General features: G+C 46.2%; 1 protein-coding gene across 2 annotated transcripts in view; it reads left to right on the forward strand.

Annotated features, from left to right (window-relative positions):
• Nucleotides 1–1,401: 1,401 nt before the first annotated feature.
• Nucleotides 1,402–16,216, forward strand: part of ARHGDIG (Rho GDP dissociation inhibitor gamma) — a 28,447-nt gene continuing 13,632 nt past the window's right edge. Inside the window, exon 1 of one of the 2 annotated variants that reach the window (XM_051968688.1) lies at nt 1,402–1,516. Coding sequence is in view for 1 of the 2 variants with exons in the window: in XM_051968680.1 (XP_051824640.1) it covers nt 11,373–11,445 (73 nt within the window). In the remaining variant the exon portion in view is untranslated. Of the gene's footprint in view, nt 1,517–11,163; nt 11,446–16,216 lie in introns of those variants that run through there. The other variant, XM_051968680.1, reaches the window with a different exon arrangement.

The raw sequence follows: 16,216 nt of genomic DNA on the forward strand, positions 1-16,216 counted from the left end.
GTTTGCACTTGACTCCAGGCTTAGACAGCACACGAGTGGCCTGTAGGAGTTACACAAGGGTGCCCCTGTACCAAGATATTTTTCTGTGACAATTCACTTCCCAGCTGGATTCACAGAGGTTAGTCAGATAGGGCTTTGCAGAAGATGTACCCTGAGCTAGGGACAGGTACTGAGGAGTGTGGAGGAATGAGGGCTCAGTGAAGAAGGTAAACGCTCAATGAGGGGGATGGAAATGCCTTAGTGACAGGAACAAGGACTGAATCAGCAGAAAGTGAAGTTCCCTGGAAATGGGAAGTTCAGAGAGGGATTGGGGCTCAATGAAAATAGATTCTCCATGGGAAAGGAGATGGAAACTCAATGATTATGACAGGGCTTGGTTGCTTAGTAAGAAAATGCAGGCTCAAATGAAAGAGATAAAGGGCTCAGGGTAGGAAATACAAAGCGTATGCAGTAAATGAGGGCTCAGTGAAGAATTTAGAATGGCTAGAGGGTTCAGTGGATAACTAGCTTGGCCTAAAGTCTGGAAGAGACGCATCTTCCTAAGTTTGAATCTCGCCTCTAGAAATTACCTGGTTGCACAGCCTGTAAAATGAGCAAACTATCCCAGCATCTTTGCCAAGAAAACCACCCCTAAATGGGCTGAGAATTTTGGAGGTTAAGTGAAAGTGATGGCAACTGAATGATGGAGGGGCAGGAATCAGTCAAGGGTGACTTAGTGAAGGGGAGAAAGGCTCAGTCAAGAGGATTGGGGACAACGTGATAAGGGAGGAAGCTAAATGACCGGCTAAGGCCTTAGCTGGGGTCAATAGAGATTTGGAGAAGGAGATAGCGGGGCTCGTGAAGGAAAAGGGGTTTAAGTGAAAGGGAACGCAATTGAATAAAGGTTAAATGACTGGGGTGGGGGAGTCGGAATCAGTCAAGTTTGGGGTTTAGTGAAGAGGATGAGGGCTCGTTCAGGAGTGGGGGCAATGATGGGGAAGAGGTTAGGATCTTAGCTGGGATCGGTAGAGGTTTGGCAAAAGAGAGTGGGGCTCAGTGAAGGATATGGGGTTTAAATGAAAGGGAATGTAATTGAATAAGGACTGAATATATGGGGGTGAAAGGGTGGGGCCGTGAGAGGGGAGGGAAATCAGTCAAGGTTAAGGGGCTCAGCCAGGAGGATTGGGGATACCGTGATAAATGAGGAGGCTTAATGAAGGGCCTTAACTGAGGTCAATAGAGGCTTGGGGAAGGGGATAGCGGGAATCAGTGAGGGAAGTTGGGGTTTGATGAAGGGATGAAGACTAAGAGTTCAGCCCTGGATAGCCCCGGCCTGCCAAGCCGAGCGGGGACTGGAGGCTTATTGGCTGAAGAATGAGAAACTCCCTGCTTCCTGGACCGTGGGTTCCGCCCGCCCGCCCCTAGGTCCCGCGCAGCCCCTGGGCCACCGCCCTAGACTGAGAGGCTGGGGCTCGGGCGGCGGCGGCTGCGAACTTGACCCTGTGGCGGCTGCGAACTCGGCCGGACGGACCCTTCGGTGAGGACCCCGGGGGGCGGGGGCGCTGCCGGGGGAAAGAAGGAGGGGGAGACGAATAGGAAAGGGAGGGATGAGTGCGATCAGGAGCGGAACTGAGAGTGTAACTTTGTAAAGCTCCAGACGGAGTGCCAGCCAGCCGGGGGGTGAGAGCCTGTGAGACGGAGTGAGCATGGTTAGTGTGTATCCTTGGAAGCGCGGCTGGGACTGGGAGTGAGCACGCGGGCATTAGTGACTGCCTTACGGGCTGAGGGTCCCCGTTCCGGTGTGTGTGACTTCTTGTCTCCTGGGTGGGCGTGCGAGTTTGGGACTGGGAGCCCGAGACTGCGTGGAGCCCGAATGGGGAGCAGACTTGCGTGTGTAACCGCGTGAGAGAATGGGAATGTGTGTGACGGCGCCGGGCGCCCCAGCGTGCTTGGGACGGTGTGTGGTGGGTGTGCTCTGTGTGAGCAGGCTGGCCTTGCCTAGCTGGGGGGATGCAGCCACAGAGTCCCCTTTGTATTGGGCTTGAGGTGGAAGAGAAGGGAGGAGAGAAACTGGCTGAAAGGTCTCAATGTCTGGCGTCTGGGGCAGGACTTTTTCCAGATTCCTGCTGGGGAGGGTGTAGGTGGAGCCACCAGTGATGACCTACTTTTACCCAATTCCCCATATAATGGCAATAGAAGGGGTGAGACACCCCCCTCCCTTCCACGTTCATACACACCCAGTCCCTGAACTCTTTCCAAGTCATTCAGAAGAACCAACCTGACCTTCCCCCTCCCTCTCCCAGAGGAGCCTTGGGACAGGAGGTCTTAGGGGGATTTTTCTGCAGGGATCTACTCCCTCCCCCAGGGCCCCAGAGCTCCCAGATCCTTAAATCTTCCCTTCATCTCTTGGCACTATTCCCCTCCCCCCCTTGCCAGTTGAACTTGGGAGATCATAGGCCCGTCCCCAATGGCCTCCTACCCAGCTTCCTCTCCACCTTTCTCTTTTTCTCTTCCTGCTTGCTAGCTGTGGGACATTTGGTAAGTAACTTCACTTTTCCTAGCCTCAGGTTCCTTATCCATAAAATGAGGCTAATAAACATTTTACCTTCTCTGTCACTGGGTTATTTTATTGAGGAAGCACTTGATAAATGCTAAATTGGTAAAGACATGCCATCGAATCAACATTTTGCTTAGATCTATCTCCCATACTACACTTCTTCTGCTGGTTTATTCAGGCTGCCAAGTCTGACAGAAAGATTCTAACTTCCCCATTCCAGCCACCCTGCTCCTTCCCCCTGTCTTGCCCCTTTCAGAAAACTTGAGGAACTTTAGTTTTGGAGAAGATTGAGCACAAAAGAGAGGCAGTGGTCTAAAAGGGCTTGCTGAAGGCTGGATCACTAGAAGCCAGAAGTCAGAAGTAAATCATTCTTTCCTCTCCTGACCTTAGGAATCCCTGGACCTACTCCTCTCCTAGTCCAGGCCCTGCCCTACATTCCAAGTAGGAATAGGGTTAGGCTTAAGAGGACCCTTGGGGCATTCCTAGACACTGCTTGGCCTACCTTGGAAGCCTAAAATGTCAGTGTAAGTGGTTCAGGTTGGGATGAAAGAGTTAATGGACAGAAAGCAAGGGGACAGGACTGGGAGTCACAGCTCTGAGTCCTGGTCCCTTCTCTTTGCCTTTAGCTACTTTTCCCAGACTGATATCTTGATTCTTATAGGACATGATGCTCAGAATTCTTCCCCTTCCTCTTTTTGCAATCCCATGTCTTCGTGGAATTCCTGTCTCCTGGAAGCTTGGAGTTTCCATCTGTCCAAGAAGCATAGTACCACTCATTCATCTCCCTGGAGTGAAGGGGTGGGGCTTACTACAATAAGGGACTGCGTTTCCTGGAGTGCACCTCCTTTCTATCATAAACTTGTATTTCAAATCTGGAGGTTTATTTAGGCATTCCTTCAGTTTACAAAGGAGGAAACAGATTACAAAGGAGAAACAGAAAGGGGTGGGGAGAGAGAGAGAAAAGAAAGGAGAGAGAAGAGAAGATAGAGATAAGAGAGAAGAAAAGAGAAAAGGAGAGGAGGAAAGAGAGACAGAGACAGACAGAAAGAGAGGGAAGGAGACAGACAGGGAGGGAGGGAAGGAGAGAAAGAAAGGAAAGAGGAAAGAGAAAAGACATGGATTGGTTTGCCTATCACATATCCAGTTAGTTAAGGAAGTCTTCTACTTTCCATTTCTGTGCTTTAGCCAGCATAAGTAGCCTTAATGTAAAGCCATTCCTTTGCACATGGAAGAAACTCTCTTTACTGCTTAGATCAGGCAGGTGGTCCTTGGAGCATCTATTAGCCTGTCTTCTCAGTTAAGTCATGGCAGAGATGCTCTTTGAATACTCTATTGCTGGAGATAAAAAGGGAACAGAGAATACTAAGAACTGGAAGTTAGGACCTTAGAATATATAATGTAGACCCAAGAGGGAAGAAATTGTACTTTTCTAGGTACTGGGAACAGCACCCCTCCTTCCTAGAATGACAACTCTGTGGTTGAATTATCCTCCGTGCAGGAAATATCTCAACCACCCATTCAATTATTTTTGCCTCAGGTTAAAAAATTCCTAGTAATAGCTCTGCATAGAGCAAAGGATGTTAGAATTTCAAGGAACTTTAGAATGTAGAATGCAAATTATAACGATGTCATATTTAGGAGGGCCTTTAGGGACCATCTAATCCCTACTCCATCTGCTTTGCCTTGTGAAGAGATGAAGCCCATAATGGTGAAGATATCCACCTATAGAACTGCATTTTTAAAATGTCTTCTGTGTGTCAGGCACTGTGCCTGACAAATATTATCTAATTTGATCTTCATATCAATCCTGAAAATTAGGTATTATTAGCCCCATTTTACAGTTACACAAACAGAAGCAAACAGAGATTAAAATATTTGCCCAGGATCAGATCCTGTGCTCTATCCACTGGACCACCTATTTAAAAAAAAATTAGGAAACACACACACACACATGTATATGTATTTATGTATGCATATATATATATACACACACACATGGATATATGCATATACCACACACATATGCATGACATTGTACATCCATGCTTGTGTATCTTTGCCTGTGTGTTTTGCATGTGTGCATCCGTGTGTCTCAGTTGCCTGCCCTTGTGTATATATTTATATATGTCATAGCACTATTTGCTTGCGGGTACCTCAGGGCCCCCCCAAATTGGAATAGAGGGCAGAGACACGATGTACCTTATTATTGTAGATGTCTGAACATGTTTGCTAGAGTGAGTTCTAATGACTAAGCCTCTCTAATGTGGCCCAGCAGAAAAAGTATGCCCCAGGAGTCAGGAACCCTCCATTCAAGGGTCTGAGGTCCTAGGTCTACCACTTGGTCTATTAGCTGTGTAACTTTGACCAAGTTACTTATTCTCTCTGAACTTCCATTCCTTCATCCGTAAATTGGGGATAAAAACATTTGTTCTTCCTATCACATAAGACCTTAAACTATCAAGTTTATAGCCAGCTGGATTGTTCATAGGATTAGTTGAAGTAGGTAGATGATGGCTGGTCTTTCTCTTTCCTATTAGCCCCAGTTCCTCCCCAGGCCAGCTTCCATCATCCATGGGTGGTGCTGGGTTATAATTAGATGTGCCTGAGTTTATCTGATGTGCAGAGACTAAATTTATTCAGGTACAATTAAAGCTTCTTTCGCATGTCCCAGTGTGTGCAGTATTTATAGGTATTCTATGACAGGAAGGACTCGGGTGGCCAGCTTACCTTCATGATGGCCTCCAACAACCTTATTGCAGATTCTGAGATACACAGAGCCCATAGTTACTCTACCTCCTTCTCTTTAGCCTCTGTGTTTGGGGTCTGTTCCCAGGGAAAACCTGAATTTGAGCTTGATTCCTTGTGACCAGTTCTCTCCCATGAAAAGCTGATAAGGGAGGATTAAGAAAGTATGAGTTGAAATAACTATTTTGGATTATTTGTGGATTTTCACTCTCTAACCTTTCTCTGTTTAGCCTATTTCCCCCTTTTCCTATTATCTATCCCACTGGTACCCCTAATTCAGCAGCCAAATATGCAGATTAATTCACAGTTTTTTGGGGGTACCATCAGAATTACCCACCCATAGGAACATGGAAGAAATTAGGCTGAGCCCTCAGGAGAACCAGGCAGCAGCCCTTAAAGATGCTGAATGCACTCTTACACCCTCCCACTGAGTTGGGCTCCATTAGAGACTAGTGGCTTCTTTGGAGGGCTCAGTTAGCACCTTCCATTTCCCTCCTCCTCTTGCCCGTCTCCTTCCTCCTCCTCCTCTCCCCTTCTCTCCCCTTCTTTCCTCCCACTCTTCCTCTACCCTCATTTCACCTCTTTTTCCTCCTCTCCTCATCCCCTATCCTATCGCTATAAATGCCCATACTGGGTGAGTTGCTGATCTGGTTGGCCCAAAGTAAGGGGCTGGGAGGGACGTGGCTGTGATTTCCAATCCAGGTCTCAGGTCACTGGTTACAAGTATGAGACACCTCCCTCCCCCACCACTTCCAAGCCTGGTCCCTCCTCACACATTCCAAAGCCTCTGAGTCACTGGGAGGGGCTGTGTCATACAGGAAATGGAGACCTAAAGACTCTCCTGGCCTTGGATTCTCCTGGCTGGAGCACCTTCCCCAGCCTGCTATCCCGGGGCTCTATTCCCTGCCCAGAGCTCCCCATCCCCCTGCCCCAGAACTGGCTCCAGCCTCTAGACCTCCAACTCAAGTCCTTATATTTAGTTCTGTTTTTTCTCACAGTACACTCTGGGAAATAGCTAGTGTCAATATTATCACTCCTGTTTTACAGATGAGGAAATTGAGGCTTAGTAGGGAAGTTCCTCGCCTAAATTCATATAATTACTCAGTATTGGAACCCAGCTCATTGATCTTTCCAAGGTCAGTGATCTTTCCATCATGCTGAACTGCCTTTCAGCTGAAAAGATGAGCATGGTGGCAGTGATGACACAAATGGAGGGGTGGAGAAAAGGAGGCAAGAGCTGCCCTACAAAAAGGTTTATAAAACCAGGATCCCTCAGAGGAGACTACCCTCCCCTCACCCCTTATGTACAGCAGTAACTAGGGTTTGCACTAGGGGATTAACACAGGCTTCCGTAATTTAGGAGGTGCTGCCAACCCTTGCTGAAAGAGAAATAGCCCAGCACCTTGTTAGAGGGAATAATTGGTAAAAATAGAAAGCTACTTGTTGGCACCTCTGTTGAAAGCCTCTCTCATCCTCATCTCATATCCATTTTCCCGAATCTCAGTCTCGAGCTGATCTGCTTTCTGGGCACGGTTTGTGGTACTTTCCAAGGGTACAAAAAATTCTAGTAATAACTTTGCAGATGTCAAGTCAAGTTAACAAGCATTTATTAATTGCCTACTAGGTGCCAGGCATTATACTTAGCACTAGGGATACAAACAAAGGCAAAAGAGTCTCTGTTCTCAGGAAGTTCACAGTCCAGAGAGACAACATGCAAGCAATCATGTACATACGAGATACAGACAGGATAAACTGGAGGCAATCTCAGAGGAAAGGCACTAGGATTTTTTTTTTTAATTATAGCTTTTTATTTACAAGATATATGCATGGGTAATTTTTCAGCATTGATCCTTGCAAAACCTTCTGTTCCAACTTTTCCCCTCTTTCCCCCCCACCCCCTATTCCAGATGGCAGTTAGACCAATACATGTTAAATATGTTAAAGTATATGTTAAATACAATATATGTATACATGTCCATATAATTATTTTGCTGTATAAAAAGAATCAGACTTTGAAATAATGTAATTAACCTGTGAAGGAAATAAAAATGCAAGCGGATGAAAACAGAGGGATTGGAAATGCTATGTAGTGGTTCACACTAGTTTCCCAAGGTTCTTTCGCTGTGTGTAGCTGGTTCTCTGCATTATTGAACTGATTTGGTTCATCTCATTGTTGTAAAGAGCCACGCCCATCAGAATTGATCATCATATAGTATTGTTGTTGAAGTATATAATGATCTCCTGGTTCTGTTCATTTCACTCAGCATCAGTTCATGTGAGTCTCTCCAGGCCTTTCTGAAATCATCCTGCTGGTCATTTCTTATCAAACAATAATATTCCATAATATTCATATAACACAATTTATTCAGCCATTCTCCAGCTGATGGGCATCCACTCAGTTTCCAGTTTCTTGCCACTACAAACAGGGCTGCCACAAACATTTTGGTACATACAGGTCCCTTTCCCTTCTTTAGTATCTCTTTGGGGTATAAGCCCAGTAGAAACACTGCTGGATCAAAGGGTATGCACAGTTTGGTAACTTTTTGAGCAGAGTTCTAGATTGCTCTCCAGAATGGCTGGATGTATTCACAGTTCCACCAACCATGTATCAGTGTCCCAGTTTTCCCACATCCCCTCCAACATTCAGCATTATCTTTTCCTGTCATCCTAGCCAATCTGACAGGTTGGTATCTCAGAGTTGTCTTAATTTGCATTTCTCTGATTAATAATGACTTGGAGTTTCTTTTCATATGGCTAGAAATAGTTTCAACTTCTTCATCTGAAAATTGTCTGTTTGTATCCTTTGACCATTTATCAATTGGAGAATGACTTGGTTTCTTATAAATTAGAGTCAATACTCTATATATTTTGGAAATGAGGCCTTTATCAGAACCTCTGACTGTAAAGATGTTTTCCCAGTTTATTGTTTCTCTTCTAATCTTGTCTGCATTAGTTTTGTTTGTATAAAAGCTTTTCAATTTGATATGATCAAATTTTTCTATTTTGGGATCAATAATGATCTCTAGTTCTTCTTTGGTCATAAATTGGAAGGCACCAGGATTAAAGAGGACTGGGAAAAGTTTTCTGCAGGTGGGGTTTAAATTGAGAATTGGAGGAAGGTAGAAGGCAAAGATGAAGTAGAGGGCGTTCCAGGCATAGTTCCTGGGCATATTAATGCCCAGTGTCTGAAGTGTCCTAGATGAGGAATGACCAGAAGGCCAGTATCACAGGGAACTAAGGTATAAGAAGATTGGAGGAAAGAGAGAAAAGGATGAGTCTATGAAGAGCTTTAAAAAAGCTCTTTTCTATTTTCTATTTGATCCAAGAGATAATAGAGACGGAGAAATGTGTAAGGACCAAGGATTCTTTCCAACTCCAACTGTAAATCTGGGATCCTATAGTGGAATAGAGAAGGAATAGACAGTAGAGTAGGCAAGTTGCTAATGAGGAAGCTGTTTTACTAGTTAGTTGTTATGGGATATGTCAAGAGTGCTAAGGATCTGAGCTAGGGGAGTAGCCATTTAAGTGGAAGTGAGGGAATGGATGCAAGAGCTTTAGGAGAAGATATAATAGACTTTGGATATGGAGGGGAGGGAGAAAAGTAATTCTAAAGCTTCTGTCTGGGATGACTAGGAGGATGGATGGTACCTTCAAAAGAGGTGGTGAAGTCAGGAAGAGGGGAAAGTTTGAGGGGGAAGAAATGAGGGCTTTTCACGTTGCTGAATTTAAAGGGCTACCTAGCATCCAGCAGTTCAGAATTTAATCTGAGATGTGGTTCTGAGTCTCAGACAAGAAGATGGATTGAAAATAGAGATCTAGGAAATAGCTGCATATCGGTTCTTAGTTTAGGGTGATCCAGTGCCCTCAGGGGAACCCTTGAATAGATAGAACTTGCTTTTTTGATATTTTGAAAGGAAGCATTGACAGTGGATAAAACCACTTTCCCCTCTATGAGGAGGAGATTAGGGCTGGTGAAATAATCTGTTTCCATTGGATTAGAAAGGACAATGACTCTTTCTATCCAAATTTTATTGATGTGGAAATTGAAATCCTGAAAGGGAGTTATTTGATCCAAGTTACATAATGGCTGAGCTGGAACTGGAGTTCTGGAGTGTGTTGATGCCACATCCTGTGCTTTTTGGGCGGTTACATTACATTTCCCTTAGGTTTGGGGGGTGGTAGTTCCCATCTAAGGGAAAGGATTTGGGGACTAGGAATCTAATTTGTAATTGACCCTTTTCAGGAACCTTGAACCTGAAACAAGGTCTCAAAACCGTTGGAGGTAAGAGGCAGGAATGAGAAAAGGTAGGGAAGAATGATAGAGCTAAGTGAGATGGGGAAGAGAGAGAGGAGAGAATGAAGGAAAAAATGGAAAGAGGTGAACTTGAGGGAATGAACATGAATACATATGAGGGAAATAGGAATGAGGAAAAGCAGAAGGAAGGAAGGAAGGAAAGATAGGCAAAGGAAGGGCAGCAGATAAGAGAAATCAGGTGTTTAGTAAATAGATGTTGATTTGTATTGTTGAAGGAAAGAAAAAGGATAAAAAAGTAAGGAACAAGGTACCACGGGAGTTTAGAGGAGGAAGAGATACCTAGGAGATACACTATAACCTCCTTAAGGATAGCAACTGTTCCTTTTTCACCAATATATCCCCAGGACCTAGCACAGTATAGCACACATTAGGTTCTTAATAAATGTTTGCTGCTGGATTGATTGCCTAAAGCACTGGATTTGAAGTCAGAAAAGCCCTGTTTCATGTATGTCTAGACAAGTCAACTAACTTCAATGTGCCTCATCTGTAAAAAGGGAATAATAATAGCACTTACTTCACAGGGCTGTGGTGAAAATCAAATACATAATTATGTCTAGGGCTTTGCAAACTTCAAGTTTTTATGTAAAAGTTAGCGATTCTGATTCTGATTAAGACTAAAGTGGGAAGGGGAAAGCATTGACTTTCTGAATCAGGTATTCTGGTACCCCCTCCCTGGAGGTCTCACTCCAATACTTCAAAGGTTTCTGGCTCTGAAAGCCAAGACTGAAGGGGACCCTGCCCGTGAGGGAGTGCGTTTGGAGTACAAAGACTCCCCAATCACCGTGAAAGAGGTTGGTGAGCCCCTGTAAAAAGGCGTGTCCAAGGCAGGCCCTTCACCTAGACAATAGGTACCGGCCACTGGGAAAGCTCAGGGAAGGGGGGAATGGGGCGCAGGTGTGGACCTCAGCTGTGGAGGGTTGCTTTTAAGTGGGCCCCGGGGAAGGGTACAGACACCGAGGAGGCTGAGAGGGCCCCTGGGCTTTACTCAGAGTCAGAGCAACATTGCTCTTTGCCTTCCCTCCCGCCCCCTCACCACCCCCACTTACATGCACACAAATCCAGGTCTTTCGTTCCTAAGTGACAGGCACCCTAATGACGGTCACAGCCGCTGACAGACACCCCAGTGACCGTCTCGGACACTGGCGTTCTCACTGACCCAGGCAAACCAGGACACCGCCACAGTTAGACCCACAAGGACACACCCACAGACGCACCAGTGGTAACCCCGGAATCATCAGAAACAGTCGGACAGATTCACTGGGGACACAAGCACAGACACACGGCCCACGCCCCTGTAACTGTTTGGAACACCCATCCCTACCCTCACCCCGAGCCTGCAGGGCTTGGAAAGGAGGCTGGCGCTGGGGAGGGAGGGAAATCCCCGGGCTGCGCCCCGCCCTGTGAGTGCGCGCGTGTGTGAGTGTGTCGGTGTGGCTGCGCCAGGCCCACTGTGGTTGGTATGCGGGGGGCGCTGTGATGAGCTCACTGCAGTCTGGCCGATAATGAGGGATGGGGCTGGGGAGGGGCGGGAGGGACGGGGAGGGGACCGGAGGCAGCAGCGGTAGCGGCAGCGCTTCCTCGGAGCTCAGAGCTAGGAGCTCAGAGCTCAGCATCTCGGGCTCCAGCGCCGGGCGCGCAGACAGACCCAAGGCTCTGTCCATGGGCCTCCCCTGCTGCCGCTCCTGCTGCTGCTGCTGCTGCTGAGGAGGAGGAGGAGGAGGCGGCGGCGGAGAGGGAGCGGCCGGCAGGCAGGCGGGGGCCCCGGGAGCCGGCACCATGCTGGGCTTGGATATGTGCGAGCTGGGGGCGCAAGTGCTTGAGCTCCTGTGGCTGACGGTGTGCGCCAGAGGTGAGCGCCTGAGGCCCGAGTCTGGGGCAAGGCTGGGGACTCTAAGGGCTGGGGGTACTGGGGCAGACACTCATGCCAGGGGTTTGGAGGGGCAGTTCCTGGGGAGACACCCATGCCAGGGGACTTTGAGGAGGAAGGCACCGGGAGACACCCATTCTTGGAGGGGAGGACGTCGGGAGACACCCATGCCAGGGGCATAGAAAGGGGGGTCACACTGGGAGCCACCCATGCTAGGAGCATGGAAAAGGGGTTCACACTGGGAGACACCCATGCCAAGGGTATGGATGGGGGGTTCACATTGGGAGGCATCATGCCAGGAGCATGGATAAGGGAGTTCACACTGGGAGACACCCATGCCAGAGGATTTGGGGTGGGAGCATTGGGAGGCTGCACCCATGCCAGAGGACTTGGAGGGTGGCATCTGGACAAATGCCACAGTGAACACCTGTGCTGGGGAACATGGAAAGGACGCACCTGGGGAGGGGAACCAGGAGGGTACTTAGGCCAGGAGACATGAAAGAAGAACCTAGGAAAGGTGAGGGGAGGACTCTCTAGGTGGAGACACAGTCTGGGTTAGTACCTCCGAGCCCTATCAGTCCAACCCCTCCCCATGGTAACTTTGGAGAGGTGCCCGCTGGAGTCATCAGCAGCCCAACCTCCAGCACCTTCCAGTCACTGAGATCGAATCTTCCTGGGGCGGAGGCTCTCTAGTAGCGCTGAGTTGCATTGAGGCGGGGGCTGACTTGTGGCCATGGAGGGATTGTGGAGGAAAAGAGTGAAAAGGGTCCCATCTTCCCCATCCCTCTTGAAATACCCATAGGAGAACTGGGAGCAGCAGGTGAGGCTCCCACCATTCCCTCTGACCTGGGAGGTGTCTGCATTCATTTCCTTGGGTACAGGAGGGAGCAAGGATCTGCTAAAAAGAACCCCTCCTCCCCGAGCCTTCTGGTTCCAGAGAAGCAAGGCTATCTGCAAGTGGGGGGGGGGTAATAAAGGAAGTGTGGGGGAGAAGACAAGAATAGGGTCTGTCTAGGACAGAAGGGTTTGAGAGAAATGGGAAGCAGTGAAAAGGGAAGCAGGGGTGAGATTTGAGGAGGGACAAGGTGGTGGTGATAGGGAGAGGGGATTTCATTCAGGAGAGAGGAAGATCTGTTTAGGGAAGGGATATTCTGTTTCTGTATTGGTAGTTCCTTATTTCTGTGTAGAGAAGGGATCTCTGTTGGGGTTGGATCTGCATTGAGAAATTGAGTTTACTGTATTAGGGAGGAGGAAAACTGTTAGTATTTCTGTATTTGGAAGGAAAACAAGGATTGTCATGTTGTAAGAATCTCCCTCCCGGGGAACCACCCAGGACCCACAATTCATGATCCCCAAGAGCAAAGACAGATGTGTCTCCTGGGAACTCTGTGGTCATCAGGATGGGGTTAGGGCATGGGAGAGAGGATGGATTGAAACAGCTTGAAGATACTTAGACCCAAGATCTTTGAGCACTGGAGGAACTGGACTGAAGAAGCTCCTTCTTAATTCACTGTGAGAAGGGGTCCTGGAGCTATAGGAATGCCATTCAGTTCAATAAACATGTATTATGCCCTCATTTTATACTAGGCACTGGGTTACAAAGACAAAAATAAAAACACTTCCAGCTTTTAAGGAGTTGGGGAGAGGGAAGATTGAAATGTGCACATAAAGTTAGATACAAAGTCATTTTAAAAGAGAATGAACTCTTACTCATTCAGGAATCCAGAAAGCCCTATGTAAGAAATGGTACTTGAGGTGAATCTTGAAGGTAGCCAGGATTTTAGAAGGGGAATTCCAGGTCTGGGTGGAGGGACAGCTGTGCAAAAGAGACTGGCATGAAATAACATATATGGAGAACAGTTTGTGGGCCATCTTGCCTGGAACAGGGAGATTGAAAGGGTAGAATAAAATTAGCTTGGAAAGGTAGGTAGGAAACCAGTAGTAGAAGTTGTAAATGTTAGACGAGTTATATTAGAGGCAACCGGGAGCTACTGAAGATTCTAGAGTAGGGTTGTAGTAATATCAATTTGACAACCATTTGGAAGATGGATAGACATCAGAGACTGGATGCAGGAAGATCATTTTGGAGACTTTTACAATAGTTTAGAGAAGAGTTAATAAGTCTCTGAACGAAAGTAGAATCCCTTAGGACTAGAGGCCAAGTGGGAAAAAGGAAACAAATTCAGGAGATGTTGTGGAGATGGAATTAAGAAGACTTGATAACTGAGACTTGATAACTGACTAGTTATGAGGATGAGGGAAAAGTTAAAATGAAGCTAACTCTAAGGTTATAAACCTGTGTGGCAGAAGAATGGTTTGTGGTCTCAATAACATTTGGGAAGTTTGGAGGAAGGATGATTTAAGGGGGAAGATAATGAGTCCAAGAGTTCTTTCATCATTTAATATGAATCCAGTTTTTAACATAATTAGTTGGGAAATATCAAGGGGATATTCAAATGGAGATGCCCAGCAGACAGTTGGTGATTTGGGACTGGGACTCAGGAGAGAGATTAAGGCTTGGCTATATATGTAGATAGATAGATAGATAGATTTGAGAGTCTTCTATAGAGATGATAATTGAACTCCTGGGAACTGATTTTAGACAGACAGAGACAAACTAGGACAGATAGAGGGAGGGGAGAGATAGACAAATAGAAACGCAGGGAGGTCAGAAAGAAGAAAATGGGAGAGAGAAAAGGAAATAGAGGAGAGTGACAGAGAAAAAGAGAGACAGAAGGGTCCAGTTTCATCACTCCTTTGCCCTAGAACTATAGGAAGTGAGCTCAAAGAGTCCTCTGGAAAAAGACAATCCCCAAAGCACTGTGGGAAAGGGCTCAGTTCAATTTTAGTAGTCATTTATTAAGTCACTACTAAGTGAAAGGCACTGTGCCAGACGTTCGGAAACAATGTAAGCATCTGCCCTCAAAGAGGTTATATTATCCCAAGGAGAAGTGGGAGTTGCGATGGGGGTGGCCTGCTGTGATATAAGAGGTGATGAATGAAAAGGAAAGATAACTTTCCTAAGATATTTGGAGAGACAGAAAGCAGCATTATCGGCGAGAGCAGGGAAGAATGTGAGCTGACTTGAAAAATGAGAAGGATTTTTTGCTGAAAGGCAGATGTGAAGAGGGGGTGACATACTAGGAATAGGCCACAATGAGAGGAAGTGCCCGTTTCTTGTTCTAGAACACTGTGGGCAGATAGTCCCAGACTTCCTCTGGTCACAGATCTGGCCAGCCCTTGGTAGCGAGAGCAGGTGCTCAACTGATTCTGAGAGGATTAGTTGGGAGTGTAGAGGGCCAAAATAAAATCATGAATTTTTCTGCTCCAGTGAGAAGTCTGGAATAATGGAGAGAAGGGGGACAGGATGGGAATCTGCCTTGCCCAAACTCCAAGACTTCAGAGTTTGCAGTTTCAGATAGCTCTCTTAGGTTCTGGGGAGAGATAGATTCCCAATTCAACTCTCTAGTAGGGGTCCTCAAACTTTTTAAATAGGGGGCCAGTTCACTGTCCCTCAGACAGTTGGAGGGCCAGACTATAGTAAAAGCAAAAACTTTGTTTTGTGGGCCTTTAAATAAAGAAACTTCATAGCCCTGGGTGAGGGGGATAATTGTCCTCAACTGCCACATCTGGCCCACAGGCCCTAGTTTGAATGTGGAGTGAGCCCAAGAACATCAATTAACAATCATTTTTTAAGTACTTGCTGTGTGCCCAGTAGTATGTTAGGGCCTGAAGACACAGGGATAAAAAGGAAACAGTCATCCCTTAGGTTTTACTAGGGAAGACAACACATACATATCATTATATACAAGATAATATTAGAGGGGATGTGACAAGCAGCTAACTCTTTGGATCAAAAAAAGGCTTCATGTGGAAGGTGATATACTGATTCTGTTTACCTCAGTTTTTCTAGTGGAAGCATTTTTCAGAAAATGAAATAGTTTGCAGGCACAACACTGGATCGACACTCTTAGTTTCTAACCATGTCACTCTTGAATTCAAGAAGTTTCTGCAGCACTCAGTTTCCTAAAGTATAAATTATATTTGGCATTTGCATAGGGCCCCTTGTCACCTCTGAAGAAGATACAGGCCTTTCTCACCTCATGCCTGAATTATTGTTATAGCCTCTGGTTGTTCTGCCTCAAGTCTCTCTTCAATTCCCTTCATTCTCCATTCAGCTGATCATGTCACCGCCTATTCAGTAAAGTTCAGTGGCTCCATATCGCCTCTAGAATCAAATATAAAAGCTTCAAAGGCCATCACAAAATGCCTGACACATAATGGATTCCTAATAGATGCCTGCTGATTAAGTGAATTTAAAGCTTCTCATAATCTGGTTGCACCCTTGCTTTCTAAACATTTCACATCACTCCCCTACATCCCAGTCAAATTGACCTATTAACTACATCCCATGAATGACTCTTACCTTTCGCTTCTATGTGTTCCTCAAACAGGTCTGTAATGTTCATCTTCCTTATCTCTGTCTCTAGGAACTCCCAGCTTCCCTCAAGGCTCAATTCAAGTCTAAGACTTTTCCTAATAACTCCTATTCCTCCAGCCCTATTAACGCTGCTCCTCTGATACCATGTATTTACTTTGCACATATTTTGAATTGTCTCTGTGTATGTGGTTTTCCCTCAGTAGAATTTAAGCTCTTCAAGGGCAGATATTGCTTTGGGTTGTTATCTTTGTATCTGTCCCTAGTATTCAGCACAGTGCTTAGCATGTAGTAAAAAGTTAATGTATATTCTGA

This window comes from Antechinus flavipes, chromosome 1, assembly GCF_016432865.1.
Source record: "Antechinus flavipes isolate AdamAnt ecotype Samford, QLD, Australia chromosome 1, AdamAnt_v2, whole genome shotgun sequence".
Classification (NCBI taxonomy): domain Eukaryota; kingdom Metazoa; phylum Chordata; class Mammalia; order Dasyuromorphia; family Dasyuridae; genus Antechinus; species Antechinus flavipes.